We start from the raw sequence: 27,518 nt of genomic DNA, 5'->3' as shown, positions 1-27,518 counted from the left end.
CAATGGTAACCACATTGGCACACAGTTTTTATTATTAAACATTAAATATATTATATGATGACGATTCCTTGCAACAGTACTACAACATTTCTAAAATCATAATCTCAGTCTTAGATATATAGAAGAATACACTCACACTCACGGCAGCAACAACTCACATAAGCATTTATTACATGATAACACTGATTATAATTACCGAAACTCAAAGCATATCAATAGCAGCATTACCGCCACAATCTGATCCAGTATGTGATCGATGAACTCCCCAATGAATTCGCTAGTAGTAAGATATATATACTCCATCTGTCCATGGTAACAAAAAATATAATGGAAATTACTATACTAACATTAATACCTAATCATTATATGATTCTAACTATGTATTTGACTAGAAAAAGATTTACTGACCTACTGCATTTATTTATTTATTTAACATACGCAAATTACAGGGAAAAAGAAATTTTTTTGGTGAATTTTTATTTGAATTATATATCATTAAATTGTCTGTCAAATTAAAAATAATAAAATATTTTTATAAAAGTAATTAGAAAATAATCCAAATGCGTAGGACAGTGGCAGACCTGTTTACTTATTTCATAGTTGTGCATGACTGCTCCCTACTTGAGTCCTCTTCTTCAGCAGATTTGCTCAACGTATTCGGGAGACAGAGATGAGAGAATATCTTTTCGATATTGAAACACTCTCCCAGCCGCCAAAAAAGTGACAAGGACATCTGGTATATGCTCAGTAACCTTCCCCCAGTTCTCGTCTTTTGTCATGTAATAAACTTGTTTAACCATACAATCAAATCTGAGTAGCTTAAGGTTTCTAAGATGTTCAATTCCAATAGGAATCTCCATCAACAGCGGGCAAGGCCCAATCTCCAGTTCTCTAATGTCAGGCATCGCACCTTTCTCTATTATAACCGATTTCACCGCGACGAAGTCCCAGAGAAGCAACTTTTGGAGTTTTGGAAACCAACCTGCTTCAAAGTGAAAAAGCTCGTAGTCGTATGTCCCTGTGAGTCTAAGTTCCAACAAATTAGGCGAGGCTTGAAGGACTCTGATTGGCTCCTCAGCCAATCCCGACAGTTCCAAACCCAATCTGATTAGATTTTCAAGTTTAAAAATCCAATCCGGCAGTTTCTTCATATTCCCCATCAAGTAGAGACGCTGCAGATATTGAGGAGGACTACTCAAAGACTGCAAGTTAAGTATTTCTTCTTTGCTTGTCATTCCTACCGTTAAAGACTCTAGGTTTTCCAAATTTGCAATCAAAGCACACACATCCTTGCCATTTCCATTTTGGGGCCTAATGCCCAACTTTCTTAACTGCCTTAGCTTCATAAGCTCTTTAAGCACTTGAGAGTCAGCTTCTATAATAGACAACTTCTGCAGATCCGTTAGCGACCCAAGGCCCCGGTGTACTTTGGCTACTGCTTCTGCTGGCATTATAGAACCCGTGGTATAATTGTACCGATACACCATTAAATAACGCAACTTTTTAAGATTCCTGATCTCCACAGGAAGTTCACTCACCAAAGTGTTTTTCAAATCCAAAATCTCTAAACTGAGAAGATTTCTAATGGACTTGGGAATTATTTTTACTTCTGTATTTTTCACACTCAAGTAGTGTAAATTGAATAAGTTCCCCACTCCTTCAGGAAGGTAATCTACAGGAGCATCTTCCAGATCTAGTACTTTCATGAGCTTGAAATTGGCAATACTTGCATTCATGAAAGAGTCGGGCAGCTTATCTACATTGAAAAGAAAAACAGAACGGACCTTCGAGTCCTTGATGCTCTCTAAAGCACCATCATCAATACTTCTCTGTATAGCAATGCGTCGAGTTTTACTGCAACGACTCAAGTCCACTCCGTTCAGCACACGACCGAAGCTCAATCCTTCAGTTTTTCTGACGACGATCTCGTGCATAAGATCATGAACTTGGCAGATTCTAGCTCGTCCAGAAATATCTCTCTCTGAAACTTGTACCAAGCTTCTGTCAATGAGCTCATTCAAGCATTCTTCTGCAACTTGTTCAGATGTGGGGCGTTTGCAGTATGGGACAAAGCCCTCAGCTATCCACAAACGGATGAGTCTAGCACAGTTAACTTTGCAGCTCTCTGGAAATAAGCCAAAGTACAGAAGACATGATTTGAGATGGTGAGGAAGATCATGATACCCTTCAGATAAAACTCTGTTGCAGTCTTTTAGATGGGGATCACTTCCTAAGATTGAGCCCATCCGATCAAATAATTTCTTCCATTCAGATACAACCATGTTCTTGGTTGAAAGAAGTCCACCTACCGCCACAATAGCAAGAGGCAAACCTCCACATTTTGCAAGGATGTCCCGGGACAACTCCCTCAACTCTGAAGGACAAGAGCCTCCGGAGCTTGGTCCGAACGCCTTTCTACAAAAAAGTTTCCACGCCTCGTTTGGAGGCAAAGTTTCAAGCTCATGGACGTGAACAGAGGAAGATGATTTGCAATACTTAGCGACATTCATGTGCCGTGTTGTGACAATTATCCTGCCGCATTTCTTGCTATCAAGTAAAGCATACTCCACGTCTCCCCAAAAATCAATCTTCCAAACATCGTCGAACACAACCATGTAACTTTTGTCCTTCAAGTGGTCCCTCAGCGTGGTGATCAGCTCCATCTCTTCCATGTCGTGTATCTCCACTGGAGCAGGCTGGTTTGCTACACGATGAAACTCTTTCAGAATTGTCCTCAACAAATCATTTTTTTTGTATTCTTTCCCAACGGTGATCCAAGCCCGGCAATTGAAGTGAGTTTTTAAACCTTCACTGTTAAAAATTTTTCCGGCAACGGTGGTCTTGCCTAATCCTCCTTCACCCACCACAGCGACCACTGAACGTTCGGATCTGCCTTTCACCATCAAATCAATCAATTTATCTTTAATGGATTCGATGCCCACAACTTCATCATCTTCAACGAAAAAGGAACGAACTCGAGAGTCATGTGGGATAACATATCTGGTTCCACTGCTCGATGGTTCATCAATAGATCTGAATCGATAGCTTTCTCCCCTTCGCTTTATATCAGCAAGCGCTGATTTGATATCTTGAATCTCAGTAGCAACTCCACGCCGCAGCTTCAGCTTCTTTATGAAACGACTGATTCTATGGAGAACACCAACGAGGCCTCTCCCATGAGGGAGTTTTACCACCATGAGTGTGTACTCGTCGATCAAATCTTCAATGCGATAAGCCTCATCCCTCAGTTGTTTCACCCAAGTTCTGATACTTTCCTCACCGCCTCCTTCTAATTCTTCGACTGCTGCCCTTGCATCCGCATCTTTGAGGACAGATCTGAGACTCTCCAGTTCGCTTTTGATACTTTGAACTTCTTTTCTAACACCTCCCCACAATCTGATTTCTTCGACAAGCAAAGGACCCAAGGTCTCTATTGCAAAGTTCACCGCAGCCTCCGCCATATGACACCAGCAGGTCTAATTTACAAAGCAGATTGATGCTTTTGCAAACAGTGTTTGATAATTGTTTATGTTTGCAGACATGCTTACCCCCGTTTGGACATTGGTTTAGGAATGCAGAATTTTCAATTTGCAAGTTGATTGCTTTTATTTTATTCTTCATACTTACTATAGAATTAATTTTGCACTGAACAACCTGGAATTTGCGGCATTTGAGCTTTTTCAGTTTATTTTAATATTTATGTTATTGCAAGTTGAGTTGTTTATTTGTCGGCAAAAAATAAAGAAAACCAAACCATACCAATAAAAAAACTGCGAAGACCAAGAGCATGAAACTCTCTAGCCATACAGTATGCTACACAAACAAATGGATGCACCTTTCATTTAAATTACTTCCATCCATAGGATACAAACTCCTCGCATTTTCTCTTTGGAATCCTGGTACTTCTGCGATATACCTTTCACACAGAATTATGGAACTATTGAAGCGGCCATTATGGGACCTAGCATTTTCTCTTTGTATATTACTCATCAAAGCTAGTCTCTTTTATGCTGGATGGCCAGTCATATTTCTAGTGAAACTTGTTCGAGGATATATGAAACTGTCAAACCTAGGATATTCACGAACAGAGTAACCCATGCCGCTGCCATCAAACTTCGAAGAGGCTGGAAATTCATTCATACCAGTGGCTGACTTTGCATTAGCATATCTCGAGTCAAATGGAGTTCCATCCTTCTGCACTTGGATTGGAATCTCTTGAACCGGCTGATGTCTTTTGTTAGGAATCCAACATAACTCATTACTCTCTTGCGAGCACGATAGAATCCAAATATGAAGGTACTGCCCTCTCCCAAGGGGAAGGGCTCATGACATTTCAAACCAGCTCCTCTCTTGTTGTTGTAACCAGGGTAGTCTTCTTTTTTAAGGTTGACAGGGTACATTGATGACAAACAGTGTTTGGGCGCAAGTTCCTCGATATTCCAGTCGCGAAATGGAGCAGTTGTTTTGTGGGTTACATGAACTTCACAACTATGCCTCAGCATGCCGCTTGCATTTCAAGAAACCTTCCACAAGACTCATATGCATTCTGCGATTACCAGAAGAAAGATCATCGAACAGGTATACGAGCCAGCATTTTCAGAATTAGTGATTTTTAAAATATCACAGGGAACTCTAGACTACAATGTATTGAATTTTTAAGCAAAACGGATCACTTTATTAAGCAAGTTCACTCTTTTTTGTTTTTAACCATTTTCATGTCACTGTAGTGTATCGACCCACGTTTCCACAGGACTCTGCATATTTCGTCACTCCGAAATTCCGCACTAACAAGTAATCAACCACTGAAACCAAAACATTACCATAATATCCCATATATGGAAGAGTCACCCAAAGCGGGGTTTTCGCTTTCAACTTGTATCTAAATCTAAACGAGACTATAGTTTCTTCATCAGCAATTTAGCAATTCCCCTTTGGAAACTATACTTTTCAATTAAGTTTCAATCCTATCCATTAGATCTTCAAAAGCATGAGTCGTTAATCCATGTATTAACATCAAACAATGACAATGAATAGCTGGATCATTGCAAAAGAAATGAAAGTTTCAAATTAGTAAGCAATTCAGAAGAAACAGAAAATTTCTACAAGGAACTCACTGAATAAGTTGATTGTTGTCTTCCTTTCCAGAAAAGCCAGCATGGGGGAAGTTGAAGATAATTCTGTCAACGCTCCGCTCTCTCAATTCAGGATGACGCTTCATTTCAGTTGCATCAACTCCATGGATAAGGGACGCTCCCAGCTTCTTAATTTAGAGTGTCCGAGTTTGACTCTGCCTTCTTGAATTTCTAAAAGTTTCTAAACCATCCAAATATAGTTTATATTGACTTCCAAATAAACAAGATATGTAAACAGAAAATAATACTTTTTAATAATTTTCCTGGTAATTTTACAATTTTCTATTTTTCTTTTTCCGTAAAATTGATTATATTACCGTACCATAAGAACCAAGAGAAGAAACGCAGATGTGAGAAGCAGAGACAAATTTCTGAAATAAAGCAAGAGAAAAAGAGAAATCTCCTTCGCCCGATAACAGTATTTTATGTTTTGATGAATAATGCATTATTCATTGAGTTCTGCTTTTTACGGCGGGTCAAACACCGAAACCAATAAACGACGCCGTTTCAATCTCCTCTTCTTTTTTTGCCCTTTCATTCTCCCTAAAACGACATCGTTTTAGCTTGATTAAGGCAGTGACAACAGCCCCAAATTGCTCAATTGGATCAGTTCATACTTCATGATGCAGGAAAACTGAAAACGAATTCTTCAAGAAGAAAGAAGCTCAAATGATTTAAAAATTTCTTGCATTCTTCTAGGTTTCTGAAACCTGTCCGACAAACTCACAAATCATAAAGCAAAATCAGACAAAGTTAAATAAAAAATATGCTGAAGAACTTCACAAAATTTACAGGTTCCGCTTTGACCACTGCGGCTGTTCTTGCTTCTAAGAATAGTGACACTACATTTTGATTATTGTTGTTGTACTATGCTTCCAGAATTTATTTGTCCATAAGTTTCACTTATGATCTGCTTGGGGATTTTAGATGGTTCTCTTAGCCCAAGTTCTTTTTGCATAGAGTGAGAAAAACCCAGATAAAATACACATGACATCTCATTAAACTGCTAACTAGGTTTTCATGCAAGTATCATTTGCCAATGACAGTTATACCAATTGTGAAACGAAGGGGAAGAAAACAGTGGCTTTACATAGAAATAGACGGAGAATGGTTGTGGTGAGAGTAAGACGAAGCGGAAAGAAAGTAATTTGGGGCAACGAGCAATTTGGGGTTGTCGTTGCCGCCTTAACCACGCTAAAATGACGTCGTTTTAGAGAGAATAAAAGAAAAAAAGAAAAAAAGAAATTAAAATGGCATCGTTTATTGGTTTGGAGATTTGACCAAGGGTATGACTCGGGTTAAATAGCATTTTCGTTATCCATTTCTCTTCTTTTTTTTTTTTTTCTTTTTTTGGGGTCAAACCCATTTCTTTTTCCTCTTCTTCTTCAGCAGCTTCAGCAACTATTGCCATAGCAGTAGTGAGATTGCCGAAGAGTTTGTTATACGTTTGCATGGCAAATGATCTTGATGAGGACAATACTTCACCAGATTTGACCCAGGAATTTAAAATGACATAATTGGCCCTGATGTAATTACTGTCTGTGATTCTAGGGATGGCAAAAATCCCCACGGGGACGGGTACCCTCGGGGATTTTCCCCATTCGGGGAGGGTACGGGGATAATTTTATACCCAATTTTTTATTCGGGGAGGGGACGGGGAAAATTTTTTACCCAATTTTTTATTCGGGGAGGGGACGGGGATGAGGTGGAATCCCCATCCCCTACCCATTTCCCCATTTTAATTTTTAATTTTATTTTTATTTTTAAAATTACTAATAAATAAATAACAAAATTATAAATATTGTTAAAAATAATAAATATTAAAATAATTATATTATTAAACTTTTAAACTTAATTAACTAATTAAAGTCTTAAATTTTTAATCCAAACCACAATGATACAGGAGAGAGCTGCCTAATTATAATTTACAACAGTTCTAATCCTAATTCGTATCCTACATTAGCTCGAATTGCTAGAGATATTTTGGCAATTCCAATTACAACAGTTGCTTCTGAATCAGCTTTTAGCACCGGTGGTAGAGTTGTGAGCTCACACCGTAACAAACTTCATCCAAGCACATTGGAGGCCTTAATATGCTGTCAAAGTTGGTTACGAGCTTACAATAGCAGTATGAGTTTATTTTACATTGTAATTATATTATACAGTTATTAATATTTGCGCTTATAAGTTACGTTACTTATATCATTTTCATTGTTTTAGGTTTGAAATCTGAGGTTAGCTCTCAATTTGCCACATTTCTCGAGGAAGAACTGGAGGAGCAGGAGGTAAATAGTTTTATTAAAAATATTAATTAAGTATCTACATTTATTTTATTGTCGATATAAAAATAATTTTTTTTCTTTTTATTGTAGGATTATGAAGATTGAGTCATTGACAAAGATAATTATTTTAATAATTTATATTTTTGAATGTGACTTTGAAATGGATCAATATTAATGCAAGATATATTTTGAACTTTATTTTTATCTGAATTTTTTATTTTAATATGAATAATTTAAAATCGAAAAAAAAATGTATTAGACTATTAATTATTCGGGGACCGGGGACCCTCGGGGATCCCCTGTTAGTATTCGGGGAGGGGATGGGGATTCACTTAAGTAATTCTGACGGGGACGGGGAGGGGACGGGGACATAACAAAATATCGGGGATGGGTATGGGGAGATTGGTCCCCTCCCCTCCCCTCCCCATTGCCATCCCTATGTGATTCTGTCTTCTATAGTAGTTGGAGAAGTTTGGAAGGGTGTTTTAGGAAGATTGATAAAAAGATTGAAATTATCGGACGGATATGTTGTCATGTCCACGGCCCCGGCCAATATGGTTTTGCGTTTCCTTTTATTTACTAGTTTCCTTAATTGAGTTTAAATTTCAAATTCAAAAACCCATCTATATTTTTCCGGAATTTCTTCCAACTAAGATTATTTACTTGAAATGTTGAACGTAATTTTTACAATGGAGCAACGGTTACAATTTCTTTTTAATGGTTAATTTAGAATGGAAATAAAAAAAATCTCAGTAACATGAAAATATATATATATATATATATATATTCTTAAATTCTAACGATCATTTAGGGCCACAAGTTTCTTTTACTGTGAAGAGACGCAACATTGTGGGGGGCATTGAATCTCATAAAGCTAAAGGAAAAGAAGTCTAAATGTGAAAATGGTTTTTACTGTGAAGAGAATAAACATTGTGGCTTTCAATTTTATGAATAAATAAAACCATGACATAATAAATAAATAAATAAAATAAAAATTTCTAGCAATATTTCTCTTTTAAAGAACTATTCAACACTTTGGTCTACTTTATGCTTCACGCTTCCTTAATCAGTTTAACACATCAATTACAATGAGTGAGCCTCCCAAGCCTCACAGCAATTTCCCCCCCCCCCCCCCCCCACCCCCCCCCAAAAAAAAAAGGACTAATTCAAACACAAACATCTGTAAGTTCCAACTTTAGAGCCACCTACACTTACTTTTGCCATTCTCAAAAACAACACATTGGTCCCACTACCTCTCAATCAAAAAGCTTATTTTCCTTAACCCTTACTTTAATCCACTACTGGGTCTGGGATTGATTTATTTAAAGAAACCACCACCTGAATTCCCATCTTCTTTCTCATTACTTACCTCAGAAGTTCTTTTCCTTTTCCCTCCAAAGCACTTGGCTGAAAATGCTTTCTCTTCCACCTCCGCCTCCGCCTCCCCTTTCACCATCAACACCACTGACGCTAAGGCCACCACCAAGGAAGCAATCCACCCCAGTGTCTCTAAAACAAATTGTCATATCAAAGCCACCTACAAACCACCAGAGTCCAGCACCGGAAACAGAACCTCTTGACATCAAAAGACCAAGAAAGCCATCAGTACTCCATCATCCTCGGCCTCGCCAGACTAACATCCTTATCTGGTGTTGTGCAACTCTGTGTCTGATATTTAGCCTAATCCTTATCTTCTTTGGAATTGCAACTTTAATAATCTTCTTGGTCATTAGACCAAGAACTCCTGTGTTTGACACTCCAAATGCAAACCTCAGCACCATCTACTTTGACTCACCTGAGTACTTTAATGGTGATTTCACCTTTCTGGCAAATTTTTCCAACCCAAATCGGAAAATTGGTGCGAGATTCGAGTTTTTGGAAATAGAGCTTTTATTCTACAACAGGCTCATTTCAACTCAGATTGTTCAGCCTTTCAGTCAGCAACCGAGGGAGCAGAGGTTAGAATCAGTTCACATGATATCAAGCTTGGTCTTCATGCCACAGGATCATGCTGTTGAACTACGGAAGCAGGTGCAGAATAACAGAATTAATTATAACATAAGAGCAAGTTTTAAGGTGAAGGCAACTCTGGGTGTGATCCATTTTTCTTACTGGTTGCATAGCAGATGCCAGTTAGAGATGACAGGTCCACCAACTGGTGTTTTAGTTGCCCATCGTTGCCAAACAAAGAGATAAAGTAGCAGAACATGTTTCCAGATTCCTAGTTGTTATTTTTCCCTTTTCTTCTGCCTGAAATGAAATGTAAGAGGCAATTTCTAATGTAAAGAACATTCAGATAAGCTATATACTTAAATTACAAAACCATTGTTTTCAGTTGCGATAACTACTCCCAGAGAATGTTTTATTGGCACCTTGGAATCAACATTTGTAAAAGTTATTGCCAATGTAGTTCTTGGTTATAGGCACAGTAAAAAGTTACAAACCTAGATAATTATAATTATCAGTCATGAAGGTTAAAAAATTGACAGGGGAAGAATGTGGATTAGAAAGCTCAAGCAGGCAGTTAACAGGAGTAGACAAGATCTTCAAATAATTTAAAATTGCATTCATTCTCATAAAAGTAAATTCGGGAAAGGGGGAGGTGGATGGAGACTTCAAAGTTGCTAAGCTCTAATTGCGGAAAGATTCAGCTGTGAAGCGAGGAGTGATTGAAACAGATTGCTAAATTGATTTCCAAGTTATTTATTAACTTTTAATTATCCACTATTAATTTATAAATTTATTAATTCATATGTCCTAGGGCAGCTGGATCAATCCAGAATCTTAAAAGGGATGTTCTTTATCTTTTGTGTTTGAGATAAATAAATTTATTTGTTCAAAAAGAAAAAAGGTAGAGCAGAGGCCTAACTGGCTACAAAAGCTAAAAGAGCATAACGACTACCATTAAGAAAACTCAGTCCATGAACAGACAAATACTTAACCACAAAGATACCTAAGCAATATTAAACAGCATGTGATTGGATGTTGGTTGGAACATATGATCTGCGTGAATAAGTTTTACAAATGCAACCTTCTGTTCTTTTCTTATCATACATGGTATATAACTGAACTGAAAGCAAGGTCCAAAATGAATATAGAAAAAGCTTAGCCTTTTTTGAGATTTCTTTGCCCAATAAAATTCTCTTCTTAACTACCTGCTTCCACCCAGATTTGACATTTCTGCAGAATCTTTATTCCATGAAAATTTCTTATATAGTGCAAGCAAAAAAGAATATGTTCGGTTGACTTCAAGCTCCAAATACAAAATAAGAAATAGCAATTAGCATTTCTAACCTATTATTGCTTCTTACTTTGGCGAGTGTTCAGTCAAAAGAACCAGCTAAGGCAGTGTAAGGATCATTAAATGCCAACTATCACACAGAAAAGAATCAAATTACTCCCGATTTGCCAAATTAAGATTAGTCCAGCTATATAGTTCAATTTCAAAGTCTTTCTACAACCTTTGCTACAATCACCAGGTAAAGTCTTTCTACAACCTTTGCTACAATCACCAGGTATCAGCACACGAAAGATATTTCATTAAACATTACAGAGATGATACCCAGCATAGATAGCATTCAAAAGAACACTAATTTAGAACTTTATTTGTAAATGGAAAACTCAAAACAAAATAAGATTAACTCAGGCACAGCTATGACCAAGCCTAATGAAATAGAAATTGAACAATAGAGAAGTCAGTTAACAACTGAGCTAAGTCCTATAAGCAGTACAGATGATTAATCTTAAGAAAACCAACCACATAAGTGGTTTAATTTATTGCCCAGAACCATCAATATATTAAGCTACATAGTGTAAAGATCAAAGACTTAACTGTTACAAGTGAACACCCTTTAGGAATAACTATAGAAATACATTGTCTCGCATGAATTAAAACAGGAATATTATTAATTTCTCACTGAAATGAATCGAGTATAGTAGAAAAATGAACCTATTTCCATCAGTGTTAATACCACTTAAACTTCAGAAGGTGTCCTAGCGACAATTGACAATGCGTGCAATCCATTCTGCAGCTCCTCTTGTAATAAATCATAAATCAACCTATGCCTCTTCACCAAACTCTTCCCTTCGAACTCCTTTGATACAATCTTCACATTAAAATGTGTCTCCCCATCACTTCCTCGAACACCAGCATGCCCAGCGTGCTGATACGAAATATCTTCCACTTCTAATACAACAGGCCTGAGCTCCTTTTCTAATTTATCCCTAATTCTCATCCCTCTACTCCCCAAACCACCTGAATTCGACCCATTGTCACCAGCCCCACTATCACCTTCCATCTCCAAGGTCAAATTTTTACCACTACCCACTTGAGAGCTTGATTCAACCTTTGACTCCAAACCTCCAACACCATCACCTTTCCTCTCCAAAGTCAAATTTTTACTATTTTTCGACCCCAAATTCGATCCCTCAACAGAGCCACCAGCCTTCTCACTCTCAAAAACCAATTCAACTGCTTTCTTTTGCATCAACTTCAACATATTCAAGAACCCATTATTCCTAGAAGGAGTCAAACTCTGTTGCAACCCAAGAAGCACAACAAAATCAGGCGTAACTTTCACAATCTCCTCTACAGGCCTATTAGACAAGCCTTGAACAAGCAGAGCCGCCAATCCTTTGGTCAAAACGGAATCAGAATCAGCTTCGTACACAACGTTCTTTTGGTCATCAAGATAAGCCCTGACCCAGACCTGAGAAACGCAGCCTTCCACTTTGTTCTCCCTCGTTTTGAACCGGGTATCGAGGGGTTTCAAACTTTTTCCGTAGAACAGTAGCTGCTCGTACTTGGCTTTGGGTTCTTGCACTGACTGAAAGAGCTGGACGATTTCTTGAAGCTTTGGCGGGAGGTCTTCGACGGGCTGTATTGGTGACGTGGAGGTTGATGATGAGACTGCAACGAGTGATTTTGAGAGTGGGTTTTTGGCGAAGCTTGTGGGTTTGTAAAAGAAAGAGAGATTTTTGCGGGGTTTTGGTGAAAGGAATGATCTGGTTGTGAATAAGCGAAGACAAGAGGAGATTGATGATGAAGCCATTGCTAGAGAGCCAGAGCAATCGAGAGAGAAACGGACACCGCACCGTAACGCTCAAAAGACAGAGCATTAATTAATTAATTGTGGACGAAAATTAGAGTTAAAAGTAATTGGGACGGTTTTTTAACACGAATTGTTTGGACAATCCAATTTGAGCCCAATACGGCACCGTTGTCGTATTGGTGATTCACTTACGCGCCAATCAATTAAAAAATTAAGCCTGTACGCTATCAGTAAAAGTGATCATCGAAAATTTCGCACACCCAATATGCATTTTTCATTATTTCTCTTATCAGTTTAATAATATCAACAGGTACTTATGGCTGAGTACCACTGCTATTTTCTATATTTTACGTGGGTTTCAAGGATTGTATTTGTAGCTTTTATTGGATTATTTGATTAGGAGATTTGGTTGGTTGGTTAGCGTTGTGAGCATTACGGATTTCATTTGTAACCTTGCTTCGTTGAGTAACTACAATCTAATTAGCTTTAACCAAATTAGTCACATTAATTAATTTGTAATCTACATATTAATATTATTGTAATGGTAGGGTCCACACGGTTTTGTTTTTGTCTTCACAGCCGGCGGCCTTACCTAACAACTCAATGGGATCTATTGCCTAGTTGTATTTGGTGGAATCAGCATGTAGTTTTGCATATTTTATATGAATCACTTAAAATATGTTATGATGGTAGAAAGACTAATGTGGACTTACTTTGCAAAACAGTCAATGTTGGCTCTCTGAGTTAGTCACTCTTATTATTGTTTGGTCTCATCAGTCTCTTTTGTCACAATTAGTCTTAATTTCTTTGTTTTGATAGACTCACAACACAACACAAGCATGGCTCTGGCGCTGCATTTCTTCAATTGCTGCTCCAAAAAATTGGCTTCTCGGAGTTCTTGAAGTTAGTGTGCGGAGATGGGTACGTTCAAAGCTGAAAAAGCTGATAAATTTGGAAATGATTCTGTTGGGGGGACGCATAAGATTTTCTAAATATTCAATTCAAAAGACTGATTTTTTAAGTAGAGTAACTTACATCCTTATAAACTCAAGTATCTATCCTTTATTAGGAGACGAAACCACCGTCAGATTCTGATCTTTTCGTCTGATACACTTAAATTATTACACCACCACATTCCGGCTACTAGGGTCTAGCTCTAGTCCTTTCGTTCAAACTTTGTCAAAATCTGGCAATCCAATCTCCAACACTTGGCTTATGTTATGGAAGACTTGGCGGACGAGTTTGTAACTGAGCATCTGAGTTGCAAGATTATGGCGGAAAATAGTGTTGCTAGTTCCAGCAGAGTGAAAAAAATTATCGCTGATAGATTCACTCGTTTGACTCCAAGTACTGTCAAGTTTGACGCTGACACGAACTCCCAGATAAAACCAATCAACTGCCGTTTGGATGAACTCTGTAAACAAAGAGTGTCTCTGGGATTGCAGAAGATTCTCGGAGGAACATCAACAGCAGCTGCACAAAAGCAAATACCGCGCACAACTTGTGTGCCAACAGAACCTGTTGTTTATGGGAGAGAAAATGATAGGGCCAAAATACTTCATATGGTACTTAGGGTGCTTTTGGGATTGAGGTTGGGTAGTTGTAGCTTAAAAGCTACAGCACTAAAGTGTTTGGTAAACACTAGCTGCTGTAGCTTTTAAGTTATGTTGATATGATTTTTCACTTGTATAATATAAAATTTATTATATCTTTAATAATTTTATCAAAATTATTATTTAAAATTTATATTTATTATATATTATTAACTTTTGTTTCATAATTACAGCTTTTTTTTCACAGCAGCTGTAGCTTAAAAGCTATAGCACCTCAATCCCAAACGCATCCTTAGAGCTGAACCAACTGATGATTCCAATTTTCACATGATACCTATTGTGGGTATGGAAGGAATAGGTAAAACAACTCTGGCTCGGCCTATGTGTAGATGAGACCATGAAAGGTTTCGACTTAAGAGCTTGAGTGTGTGTTTCTGATGAGTTTGATGTTCTGCAAGTCTCAAAAGGTAATACTTAAGTCAATCACTCTTTCCTCCTGCAGTCTTACGGATTTAAATCCAGTGTAGGTCAAGCTAAGAGAACTAGTAGCTAGAAAATTCTTGCTTGTTTTAGAGGATGTTTGGAGCAAGGATTATGGCTTGTGGGAAGCCTTGAAGTCTCCTTTCATGGCAGGAGCCCCGAGAAGCAAGATAATTATATCAACGCGCCTTGGAGATGTTACATCAACAATGGGAACAACTGATTGTTACAATATAGAGCTTCTACCAGAAGGTGATTATTGGTCCTTGTTCTTGATGCAGGCATTTCAGAGTAAAGATATTGTTGGTACAAGCCGAGATTCAGTACTAATCCGAAAGAAAGTTGTGGAAAAGTACAGGAGTCTGCCCTTGGCCGAAATGACTCTCGGCGGCCTTCTACGTTCGAAACAAAGCAATGAGGAGTGGAAGCAAATATTGAACAGCGAAATGGGATTCATATGATGAAAGTGGCATTCTCCCGGGGCGAAGAATAAGTTACTACCATCTCCCATGGCATTTAAAGAGATGTTTTACTTTCTGTGCAATCCTGCCGAAAGACTACGAATTCAGGAAGGATGAGGTTGTAATTTTGTGGATTGCTAAAGGTCTTGTCCAACGGTCTGAAGACAATGAGAAAATGGAAGATCTTGGCTGTGAGTATTTTCATGCTCTGTTGTCTAGGTCAATGTTTCAGCCATCAAGTAATAATCAGACTAAATTTATAATGCATGATCTTATCAATGATTTGGCACAATAGTCTGGAGACGAATGTTTTGGGCTGGAAGATGAATATGGAACCAGTAGACAATAAAAAAGGCTTAATATGGCTCGGCATTCTTCACACAACTGTGGTTAACATGATGAATAACATAAATTTGAAGTCTTCCACAAATTTGAGCGTTTGAGGACATTAATGCCTATACTCTTACACGGCAGTGATTAGTATGATTATTTTTATCATTCCATAAGTAATGTAGCTCTTAGAGCATCTCCAAAAGGCTCTATAAATTTTACTCTTCAAATATTTATTTGCTTACTTATGTGGCAAATAGATGAGTGAAAAAAGATATTGTTCTCCAAAAGATTCTTCAAATAGAAATGAGTTAATATTATTTTAATTAAATAACTATTTTTTTAAAGGAAAAGTCAATAGTAATTAAAGCACATTTTTCTTTTTCTTCAACAAAAAATAATAAAATATAAATTGAAGAGGGAGAAAGTAACTCTTCAAATTTGAAGAGAGAGGATCATTTCTTATTTGAAGAATCTTAATTGGAGTGTCTTTTGAAACCTTAAATATTGATGTAGCTCTTCAAATAAGTAATAAAATCTTATTTGAAGAGTCTTTTGGTGATGCTCTTAGTGATTTGTTGCCAAAGCTCAAAAATTGAGAGTGTTATCTTTAAGAAAATACTATGTGATTGAGTTGCCCAGTGCAGTAGGAGGTTTGAAACGTTTAAGGTGCATAAACGGATGAGCATATAATATATACATATTTTATCTTTAATTATATAATTACTAATTATTTTTATTTGATATTTTTAATTAATTAAATTATTTTATTGAATAAGAAATTAATTAGAGATTATGAATAAAAAAGACATGAAGGAGTTCAATTTAGGAAGCATTAAACATTAATTGATTTTGGAAGCAATTAGACATTCATGCATGTGGAAGTGAAGCCAAGGAAACCGAAGCTAGTAAATTAATTAATCCAGCACGTGAAGAAGAAATTAACTACAACATAGGTAGCTTTAGCTTAATTGGTGTGCACCTGCATTGCAATATATGGAAAGCAATTTAAAGGGACTCGCACTTGGCTTTCAAAAGTGGAAAGTAATGGCTTATGGTGGCGTTAATTTGGAGGATTTATCTTATATTTGGAAAAGGATTTCAATTAGAATTAAAAAAGGATTCCTTTAGAATTGTTGAAGGATTCGGTGGCCAAGCACTATAAAAGCTGAACTTTTGCTTTTGCAAGAAAAAGTTGCCAGAGGAAGCAAGAGGGAGACGCGCAAGATAGAGTGAAGAAAACCGGCAGCAGCAGTCAGTCTTCCCATGGCTGGTTTTATTAATTTTGTTGCTCCCAATTCAAGTATGTTTAATTAATTTTCTTATACTGAGATTAATGATGAAACTTTATTCAATAAAATAATTATCTTTTTATTTAATTAATTCCTTACATGTGTGCTTTAATGTTTATAGTTCTTGTTTTATATGATTAATTAGATGTTATTAAATTTTTTTCACTAATTCTGTCATGTATTATTGTTCGTTAAGATTAATATTTGATTAAATTTATACTTGGATTTATGAAGTCTATATATGATTATCTTTGATTATGTGTCTTTCATTAAATTGTTTACACAGAGTACTTAAGAAACTTTGACTCTTTATTATTCAATATGTTTACATGAGATGCTTAGTATGATTATCTTACTTTAAATTGGGCTTAATTGTTAATTGGGCTACTTTAAATTAATTTTAATTGGGCTTAATTGTTATATCCATGAGATGACATAAATTGATTTCGAGTTGTCACTCTAAAATTGAGGATTAATTAATAATTAGATAATTATAGTTGAATAGTGATAGATTCTGAAACCATGGTAATTTTTTATCTTATTGAATTCTCTTTTGCTTTAATTATTTTCTTATTTTAATTAGTTGTATCCCCCTTAAAAACTCAATTTGCAACTAGGTTAGAATTAATATTAATTTTAGATTTAAATTAAAATTTTTAATTTATAACAATCCTTGTGAGTTCGACCTCGTTAACACTATTCTATTTGTAGATTCGTGCATTTGCAAGTATATTAATTTTTTTTCACAACATAAACCTTTCTGGCACAAGATCAAAACTTTACTAGAGTCAACAAGGTCCTTGTTCAACTTGCAATTTTTTATATTAGTAGAATGCCTTTGTCTCATGAAGTTGCCTTCCAATATGAGGAATTTGATCAATCTATATTATCTTGATATTAGCGATGCAAATTTGATCGGGGAGATGCCACTAGGAATGAAAGAATTGAAAATTCTACGAAAATTGTCCAACTTTATTGTGGGTAAAGGTAACATATCTGGCATAGAAGATTTTAAGAAACCTAAAACTTCTTCATGGAAAAACTTCACATTTCAAGATTAGAGAATGTAACAGATTCAAAAGACGCAAGAGTAGAGAATGGGGGTCTCAATTTGATCACTCACGAAATGAGGCAGTAGAAGAGAATGTCCTTGACATGTTGCAACCTCAAAGAAATCTGAAAGAGCTCACAATCAAATGCTACAGTGGTAGGATATTCCCATCTTGGATAGGACATCCATCATTCAACAAAATGGGTGCCTGAGATTGGAAAACTGTAAGAATTGCACAGTCTTACCGTCTCTTGGGCAATTGAGATCACTTAAAGATCTTACTATCATTGGGATGACAGGAATAAAAAGTATAGGCTCTGAGATGCATGGAGAGATTAATTCAGTACTGTCGTTTCAATCATTGGAGAGTCTATCTTTTGATGATTTCCCGGAATGGGAGCATTGGGAGCTTGCTAATGAAAATGAGCATGTCTAAAGATTTCCTCGCCTACGTAAGCTTTCCATTGTACAATGCCCCAAACTATTTGAGAGATTACCTTGCTATCTTTCTTCATTAGAGAAGCTTATGATTTGTGACTGTTCACAGTTGGTGGTTTCACTCTCAAGCATTTCAATGCTCTGCGATTTAACAGTGGATGGATGCAAGAGGATGGCACGTGGCAGCCCAACTATGCTTCAACAATTAAATTCTTTCACTCTTTCAAATATTTCAGATTATGGAAATTGGTTAAAGTGGGGTTTTCCAAGTGTAGAAAATTTACAGTCGGTTGTGAAGATGTCAGACATTTGTGGCAAAATGAAATTTCTATTGGGAAGCCACCAGAAGGGCTGCATAGCTTCACCTCCCTCAGAGGCCTATGCATTACAAATTGCCCATGTCTTGTTTCGTTTTCAGATGCCAGCCTCTTTTCCCATCTAAGAGAACTTTTTGGTTATAAATTGATTCGCTCTAAGTTCGTTACCCGAGGGAATGCTGCTTGAGTGCTTGCTTTATTGAAGGCTGTCATTCTCTGCAATTTATAATAAAAGGGCAATTATTGCCTTCTCTGAAGAAGCTTAGCATAATGAAGTGTGAGAATCTGCAGTGTGTGATAGATGATAAGGAATACAGTTATATTTCTTCACCTTCGACTTCAATTTTGCAACAAGAGATTGCAGTGTTTCAGCAGTTGGTTATCTCCAAGTGCCCGTCTCTTATCTACTTAACATCAAGTGGCCAGTTACCTGAGTTCCTTCAATACTTGGAAATTAATGATTGTTTGAAGCTAGAGTCGATAGCAGAGAGGTTTCACAATAACTCTTCTCTTGAATAAATATCGTTGAAGAAATGTGAACATCTCAAATCTATCCACCAAGGCCTACGCAATCTTAGCCATCTCCAAGAGATTCATATTGATAATTGTACAAGTTTCGTTTCCTTTCCACAAGGAGGGCTTCCCATCACCAACTTAAAAGTTCTTTATATCCACTGCTGCGAGAAACTTAACGCTCTACCCAACTTCATGCACAGTCTCATGTCTCTTAAAGAATTAAGCGTAAGCCAAATTGGAACAAGCCTCTTATCCTTTCCGGAAGAAGGTTTTCCCGCCAACCTAACATTTCTCGTAATTGCAGATCAAAATATCTGTAAACCATTGTTTGAGTGGGGATCGCACAACCTCACCTCTCCTAAAGAGCTATACATTAATAGATGCTCCTATGCAGTTTCCTTTCCTGATGAGGAGATAGGAATGATATTGCCTTCCTCTCTAATTACCCTAAATATTATGAAATTCCCAAAATTGAAATACCTATCTTCTAAGGGCTTTCAAAACCTCACCTCTCTCAAATATTTGACTATCCAAGATTGCCCCAACCTCTCGGCCTTTCCAGAGGTGGGATTGCCTTCATCACTGTTAGATATAAACATAGATTACTGTCCTAGGCTGAAAAAACATTGCAAATAAGATGAAGGTAAAAAGTGGTCCAAGATAGCTCACATCCTTGCAGTTTTCTTAGATGGCAAGACAGTCCACAATACACAGAAAGATGCTCACATTCCATTCCCACCCAGGTAAATTTTTTTTTTTTAACACTTGAAATATCATCTATCTACCTTTTATCTGAAAGTATCACTTAAAAAAAATCATTTTACTTATCAAGATGTTTATGAATATTTGACTCAGTTATATCAATGCTTATGTATTGAACTGTAATGGCAGCCATGCAAAACTTTGTAGTGATTAAGGTAATTATTGATCTTGTTCTGTTCAATTTCAGTATTCAGTCAACTTTATTTTAATACCATGTACACTTATCCTGACTCTTGTGTTATAACACATGTTCCATATTTGTTTGATTTTAATTATACTTACCTATTTATTTGTTTATCTTTTGTTTGTGTAAAACTATTTTAATTAGCATTATTTGAGATAAGGTATAATATTATTTATTTTAAAAAAAAATAAATTATAAGGGATTATCTATCTTGATCTTATAATGTATTTTTATAAAAGCCATAATAAAACTTAAACTCTTCCTATCTCCCTACAATTTAAAACTCTTGAACTAAATAAATGTATAAAAGTAAAGAATTCTAGGGTTTTCTTTTATGCACGTTTGAAAGAAGTTTTGAGATATTTATCTTTCTTTAATACATGCTCTCTAATACGATCTTATGTGTTTGATGATGAATGCACGCATTGTTCTCTTTATCATAAATGACCAGGTAGGCATTATGAGGCATGAGCGGAGTGATTTGATTACTGTTTTTCCTTTTACTTTTGATTTAATTTCTACATGATTTTCCATAATCCTACAGTTTTCAATGATATAGTTTGTGTAAAGAGATTCCAAGTAACTAATTTATCGTGAATTTTCGAAATTGGAACAGTGGTGTTGGAAAACTTTGATTTTCAGCAATATGTTTGATTCCGCCGATTTTTCTGACTAGCCAAATGATCTCTAAAAATTATGGTGTTTTTTTTTTTATCCTCATTATGTTTACTCACTGAATCTTTAATTTCATAATTTTTGGTTGAGTATAAAAGTTATTAAAAATCATTATGTCAGGTTGCTGCAATTTTAGAGACTGCTTTCTAGAATTGCAATGGCTGATGGTAAAAATTACTTTAGGTTGTTAGAAAGGCTTTAAAATGACCCATAAAAGTTATATTTATACAACATTATGAGTCTTCTATGATTTTTAAAGTTTGTTTGACTAATTTTTATTGAGTTACCATTAAGTTATGAATTTTTTAAAGTGCAAACACAAACCTGAAAGTTTCTAGATATGTTTGCTGGTCTCTTAATATGAATTCGTTGTTTGCAAACACAAACCTGAAACTTTAGGTTGTTAGAAAGGCTTTAAAATGACCCATAAAAGTTATATTTATACAACATTATGAGTCTTCTATGATTTTTAAAGTTTGTTTGACTAATTTTTATTGAGTTACCATTAAGTTATGAATTTTTTAAAGTGCAAACACAAACCTGAAAGTTTCTAGATATGTTTGCTGGTCTCTTAATATGAATTCGTTTAAAATAGTTTTATATCTTCAAAAATTCAAGAAATTTTGTATATTGTTTTTTGATGTTTCTACTATTGTAAAATTAAGTGGTCTAATTTTTATGAGTTCTACTATATTTTATAAATTTTCTAATTCAAAGACCTTTGTTTTTATCACTGCCAGATAGAGTGGATATGGGCATGTAAAATTCTTTTTGCAATATGTTTCTAACTTTTATTCTTTTTTTTAATTTTTAGATAAAATGCTACACGTCTATGGTTTTTTTTCTTTAATTTTTATAATTTTCCAACATATGATTAGCTTGGAAATCAGCTTGTATAAAATGGTCAGGTTTAGACTAGCGTTGATGGTTTTGTGCTTATGATTAGGTTAATTATGTTGGATTTATATTAAGGTCAAAATAAGTAATAATATTGATAAGAATGTGTTTTAATGTTTTAAGACGAGCAGTTGAGGTTATTGTTATTTTTATTGTTGAAGATCGAGGTAAGTAAATTCATGCATAGTATATGAATTTCACTATTAAATTAATTTTAATTCGAGGTATGTATTATGTTGAATAAAAAATATATACAACTGATTTATTTAATTTGTTATAATATTTTGTTAAGTAAAAATCATTTTTTAAAATTATTTATAGCAAAACTTTATTTATTAAAAACTTGTGTTGTAAATTGTCTTTAAAATGAAAATCTTTATAAATTGTTTTAAGCCAAATACTTTGAAATAATTATCAATTATTTAAATGTAATTTATGGAAGCTTACAAATGATTAGAAGTTCAAGAACGATTTTAAATGATTTGGCTCATTGTCTGTATTGATGTTATGCTATGTTACAAAAGGCTAATCAAAATTTGCGCACATATGATATTAATGTTAATGATTCTCGTAGGATATTGTGTCCTAAATGATATTATATGACCGAGTCACCAGGTTTATAGGTGATACTATGTGGTATGAGCTAATTATGTTTTATGTGTTTAAAATGCTATTACTATGTTTAAAGGATTTAAATGACTTTGATGTTTTGATTTATTTATATTGTTAAATGATGATTTTAAAAGCTAATTTCTCTTATTATTATTATGCATATCTAAGATATCTTTTTTTTTTTGTATTGTGCATAAATTTTACTTACCGAGTTGACAACTCATCTCTCGCTACCACATTTTTGCAGATAAAGTTAAATTATATAAGCTTATGGTCTTAAAAGGAAGAATAAGAACTCGGTTTTTTATGGGAATTAACATTACGTTAATAATCCATGAATATTTTAATTTCCTTTGGGATAATATTTATTTGAAAACATGCTATTTCATTACTTATTTTCTTTTGGAGGTTTAGAACATATATTATTGGATCATTTTGGTGGCTTTTTAGAAATGAGAGTGATGAAAAGTAGTTTCAGTTTAATTTCACCTTAGTACCTTATTAGTGGAATTGGGGTATTACACGGAAGAGATACTAGACTTATAAGAGATGATCCACACCTTAATTGGCAAGATGCATTTTGAGGAGTATGGGCGACCCAAAATGCGTGCCTTGTTAAGGCCCAAAGCGGACAATATATTGCTAGATCTGGGTTGGGCCATGACAGATGGTATCAAAGCGGGTCTGCATGTCTTCTTGAACAATGGCGGGGCAAACTTCAGCGAAGACGCTAAGTCCCTAAAGTGGGGTGTATTTAATGCCCTAGGCAAATCACACATCGACAAAGTATGAGAGAGATGATATGTTTATAAGGGGTAATCCATATCTTAATTGGCAAGACGCATTTTGAGGAGTATGACCACCCCAGAAACAAAACCACCCGAAGCAGATAATATCTTGTTAAGTTTAGGTTGGGTCATGAAAGATGGAGTCATAGTAGTTTCACGTGTCCTCTTAAATAATGGTAGGACAAATCTCAATGAGGATGCTGAGTCCCTAAGGGAGGGTGTATATAACACTCTAGACAAATTACACATTGATAAGGTACGGGAGAGATGCTAGTTTTATAAGAGGTGATCTACATCTTAATTAGAAATAAGTGTTTTGGGGAGTTTTGGTACTCTAGAAACAAAACCGTGCAAGCCTTATTAAGGCCAAAACCATGCAGAACTTGTTAAGGTCAAAGCAAAACAATTGAAGAAACTGGTTGCGTTGCTTGATCAGTGAGAAGATGGAGATGACGGCACATGCAAATCTCGACTCACATGATTGCAAACTTAGAACGCAATGATCCTAGAAGTGAATGATAAGTCAGAAGCTACATTTTTTTTACATTACGTCCCAAATATTTCTTTCCTGCGATGCTGTTGATTAATTTTTCCAGCTTACGGGTTTTGTCAAGTTGACGCATTGCGATTTTTGTTTCTGTTTCTGTATGCAATCTTAAATGTTTTAATAAAATATTCTCTTAGTATTTTGATACGTGCTGGTGTGCATGGGGATTGCATGCATGCCTTCAGACCATCAGACCACGTATGGAAATACATGGGACGTATGAAAATGCATGGGATTGCATGCACGTCTTCAACTTTAAAGCGGGAGGAGAGTGAGTGGAAGATTTGGTCATCATCAAGACTCGGTCAAGTTTGTTAGACCTTAGTGGTTCCGTTGAATAATCTCGAGTGCTGATTTTGCGGCACCAGTTAGTTATTTTCCAGATCATCTGCTACTGTTATTCTATTTTCTAGCGTAAGTGTTTAGTTCAGAGACTATATATATGTGTAGCTCATGGAATAAAGGATAATAAGTTTAAGCTTTTGACATCACTTCCTCTCGTCTTTCTTTCTCAACTCTAGCTTATTTGTTAACTACAAATTAAACATATCAGTGGTATCAGAGCAGGTTAGATCATGGATACTCGCGGCAAAACTAATGCTGAATTCCGCAACGAAGTTAGTGAAATTATAGCCCGCCATGAGTCAAGCTTTGATCAAGTTAATGCCACCTTGCAAACGGTCTTGACAGAGCTTCAAGCCCTTCGAGTATCCCGTAGCTCAAACACTGTCAATGCTGAAACCAATTCCTTTGCCCCTGCAGAATCCTCACAAAACCGAAACCAACCAAGCCCTTCTCTCCATGGTCCAACTACTGACAGAACCCATCACCATATAAATTTGTCGTTTCCAAAGTTTAACGGTGAAGACCCAAGTGCCTGGATCTACAGAGCAGAACAATACTTTGACTTCAAAGATATTGCCCCTGATCAACAAGTTCAACTAGCCTCTTTCCATTTAGAGGGAATTGCCTTACAATGGCAGAGATGGTTGATGAAGTTTCGTGGACCTTTAAGTTGGGAGGAGTTCACCAAGGCAGTCCTGCTCCGTTTCGGCCCGACCGACTACGAGGACCCGTCTGAAGCTTTGTCTCGCCTCAAACAGACTACAACAGTAGCAGCCTACCAAGAAGCCTTCGAAAAGCTCTCCCATCAGATCGATGGCTTACCTCAACATTTTCTCGTTGGCTGTTTTGTTGCAGGACTTCGAGATGACGTTCGCTTAGACGTTAAGATCAAACAACCTCGAACCTTGGTAGACGCCATAGGAGTCGCTCGGCTCGTTGAAGAACAGAACTTATTGCAAAGAAAGGCTCGCACGTCCTATCCTTTCCAAACAACCTCAGTGATGCCTAGGACGATGCCAAATACAACAGCTAGCGTGCTAGGACCTCCGCCCACCCAAAAAAATCAGAACTCTAGTAATACACCAATCTCCTTTCGACGAATCACCAACCAAGAGGCACGCGAACGCAGAGAGAAGGGATTATGCTACTACTGTGATGAAAAATTCGTGCCAGGACATTGTTGTGAGCGGCCACAACTATTTATGATAGAAGACTCTCCCCAATTTAACTGTACTAATGATGAAGAAGCTCAACATGTACCAGAGCATTATGACGTTATACCAGAAGTCTCTTTTCATGCTATTGCAGGTACGACACATCCTCAAACCATTCGTGTCCAAGGCAAACTGAAGAATAAGGATGTTACGGTTTTAATAGATGGGGGAAGTACTCATAATTTCATTGATCAAGCTATTGTCTCCAAGTTTGGGCTACTCGTGGTTTGTGACAAGAAGCTTCAGGTCATGGTTGCAAACCGAGAACAGATAGAGTGTACAGGACAGTGCCAGGGACTCACTCTCACAGTTCAAGGTCATCCTATCACCGCAGATTATTTCATCCTACCAGTTACAGCATGTCAATTAGTATTGGGTGTTCAATGGCTTGAAACTCTTGGGCCTATCGAGACGGACTACAAGAAATTGACAATGACCTTTAGAAAGGGAGAAGGCATCCATACCTTCCGAGGAATGGAACGAGCGGGCATGGAGGCTCTCACTGGTAAAGAATTTCTCAATTTACAAGGCACTGGTTTCTTCTTTCAAATTATTCCTGCTAACAACAATAAAAAATTGAATGAATATCCACCTGACCTCATATGCCTCCTAAATAAATTTTGTCATGTATTTCAACCACCTTCTAGCTTACCACCAAAACGGACACATGATCATCAAATTCCCTTAGAGCCAAATACAAAACCAGTGAGTGTAAGGCCATACCGATATCCCTACTACCAAAAAAATGAAATCGAAAAAATGGTTAAAGAGCTCATACAAGCAGGATTGGTTCGACCTAGCAGCAGTCCTTTTTCATCTCCAGTTCTATTAGTTAAGAAGGCAGATGGGTCTTGGCGATTTTGCGTGGATTACAGAGCACTTAACACTATCACAGTCAAAGATAAATATCCAATCCCAGTCATAGATGAACTCTTAGATGAACTCCACGGCGCCAAATTCTTCTCAAAGTTGGATTTACGAGCAGGTTACCACCAAATCCGTGTGAAGGCGGAGGATGTTTCAAAGACAGCCTTTCGTACACACGAGGGACATTACGAGTTTCTTGTGATGCCATTTGGACTTACCAATGCTCCTGCAACCTTTCAGAGTCTCATGAACGATCTTTTTCGTCCATATCTTCGGAGGTTCATACTTGTTTTTTTTGACGACATATTGGTGTATTCTAGAACTTGGGAAGATCACCTCTCGCATCTTCGTCAAGTTTTAGATATTTTATCAACTAACAGCTTGTTTGCCAAAGAGACAAAGTGTCAATTTGGAGTTTTGCAGGTTGAGTATTTGGGTCATATCATCTCCGAAAACGGTGTGGCTGTTGATCCTGTTAAAATACAAACAGTCATTGATTGGCCTACGCCAACGACGACGAAGGGGGTTCGTGGATTTCTTGGGTTGGCTGGATATTACCGGAAGTTTATTCGCAATTTTGGGTGTATAGCAGCTCCTTTGACCAGGCTCTTAACTAAAGAGGGCTTCCATTGGAATAAGGATGCAGTAGCGGCTTTTGATCAATTAAAAACAGCATTGACTTCTCCACCTATTTTGCGTCTACCGGATTTTTCCCAACGTTTTGTGATCGAGTGTGATGCAAGTGGGATCGGAATTGGAGCCATCCTCTCTCAACAAAATAGACCAGTAGCTTATTTTAGTGAGGCCTTAAAAGGTTCTGCTTTGGCGCTGTCCACATATGAAAAAGAGATGCTTGCTATCGTTAAATCAATCCGCAAATGGCGACCGTATTTACTCGGGAAACCATTTACCATTCGAACTGACCAAAAAAGTCTCAAATATCTGTTGGAACAGCGGATCACAACACCAGCACAAACTCGATGGCTACCTAAGATCCTTGGGTATGATTATGAAATTGAATATAAAAAGGGGGCTGAGAATCAGGGTGCAGATTCATTATCTCGACTGGTGGAGTTTTTAGCAATTTCGTTACCCCATGCAAATTGGTGGCCAGTTCTTCAACGGGAGGTACAGCAGGACACGTTTTATGAAGGCCTATCTCGGCGGAGCTCGTCTCAGTCTAACCAGTTGTTACAGAGAGATGGAGTTTGGTTCAAACGTGATAGAGTTTACTTGAGTTCCACTTCCTCACTGATTCCTAAGATAATCTCCGACTGTCATGCATCTCCTGTAGGTGGGCATTTTGGTTACCATAAAACTCTTGCTCGTATCAAGCGTAGTTTTTTATGGCCCAACATGAGGCGGACGGTGAAAGAATTCTTGCAACATTGTGACATCTGCCAACGATATAAAGTAGATAATATGAGGCCCGCCGGACTATTACAACCGCTACCCATTCCGCAACAAATGTGGACTGACGTTTCCATGGATTTCATAGAAGGGTTACCATCTTCTAATGGGTACACCGTCATCATGGTGGTCGTGGATCGTTTAACGAAGTATGCCCATTTTATGCCCTTAAAGCACCCTTTTACTGCTATAATTTTAGCCAAGGCATTTGTTAGCAATGTGGTTCGTCTACACGGTATTCCCACTTCGATTGTTAGTGACCGAGATAAGGTATTTATCAGTTCGTTTTGGCGTAATCTGTTTCAACTGCAAGG

General features: G+C 36.7%; 4 protein-coding genes across 4 annotated transcripts in view; 1 reads left to right on the top strand and 3 right to left on the bottom strand.

The window, feature by feature from the left end:
- LOC102609562 (disease resistance protein RPM1-like) overlaps window positions 1–3,520 on the bottom strand; it is a 141,365-nt gene extending 137,845 nt beyond the window's left edge. The window contains exon 1 of the transcript XR_008051680.1: window positions 3,475–3,520. The gene's annotated coding sequence lies outside the window, so the exon portion shown is untranslated. The remainder of the gene's footprint in view (window positions 1–3,474) is intronic.
- Window positions 636–3,461, bottom strand: LOC112497927 (disease resistance protein RPM1-like). The gene has a single exon (XM_052434137.1). It carries the CDS (start codon window positions 3,459–3,461, stop codon window positions 636–638), a length of 2,826 nt encoding a protein of 941 aa, XP_052290097.1.
- Window positions 3,521–8,784: 5,264 nt separating the features above from the next.
- On the top strand, window positions 8,785–9,758 carry LOC102607620 (uncharacterized protein At1g08160). Its single transcript, XM_006471236.4, has one exon. It carries the CDS (start codon window positions 8,828–8,830, stop codon window positions 9,608–9,610), a length of 783 nt encoding a protein of 260 aa, XP_006471299.1. The 5' UTR covers window positions 8,785–8,827; the 3' UTR covers window positions 9,611–9,758.
- Window positions 9,759–11,151: 1,393 nt separating this feature from the next.
- On the bottom strand, window positions 11,152–12,556 carry LOC102610573 (sufE-like protein 1, chloroplastic/mitochondrial). The gene has a single exon (XM_006474744.3). The coding sequence runs from the start codon at window positions 12,463–12,465 to the stop codon at window positions 11,389–11,391; it is 1,077 nt and encodes a 358-aa protein (XP_006474807.1). The 5' UTR covers window positions 12,466–12,556; the 3' UTR covers window positions 11,152–11,388.
- Window positions 12,557–27,518: the final 14,962 nt, after the last annotated feature.

Source organism: Citrus sinensis, chromosome 9 (genome assembly GCF_022201045.2).
Source record: "Citrus sinensis cultivar Valencia sweet orange chromosome 9, DVS_A1.0, whole genome shotgun sequence".
Lineage (NCBI taxonomy): Eukaryota > Viridiplantae > Streptophyta > Magnoliopsida > Sapindales > Rutaceae > Citrus > Citrus sinensis.
Note: the sequence above shows the minus strand (reverse complement) of the source record. Positions and strands in the feature narration are given on the sequence as shown.

Coding starts and splice junctions, on each gene's coding strand:
- LOC112497927 (XM_052434137.1), bottom strand. CDS start 3,461: ATGGCGGAGGCTGCGGTGAACTTTGCAATAGAGACCTTGGGTCCTTTG.
- LOC102607620 (XM_006471236.4), top strand. CDS start 8,828: ATGCTTTCTCTTCCACCTCCGCCTCCGCCTCCCCTTTCACCATCAACA.
- LOC102610573 (XM_006474744.3), bottom strand. CDS start 12,465: ATGGCTTCATCATCAATCTCCTCTTGTCTTCGCTTATTCACAACCAGA.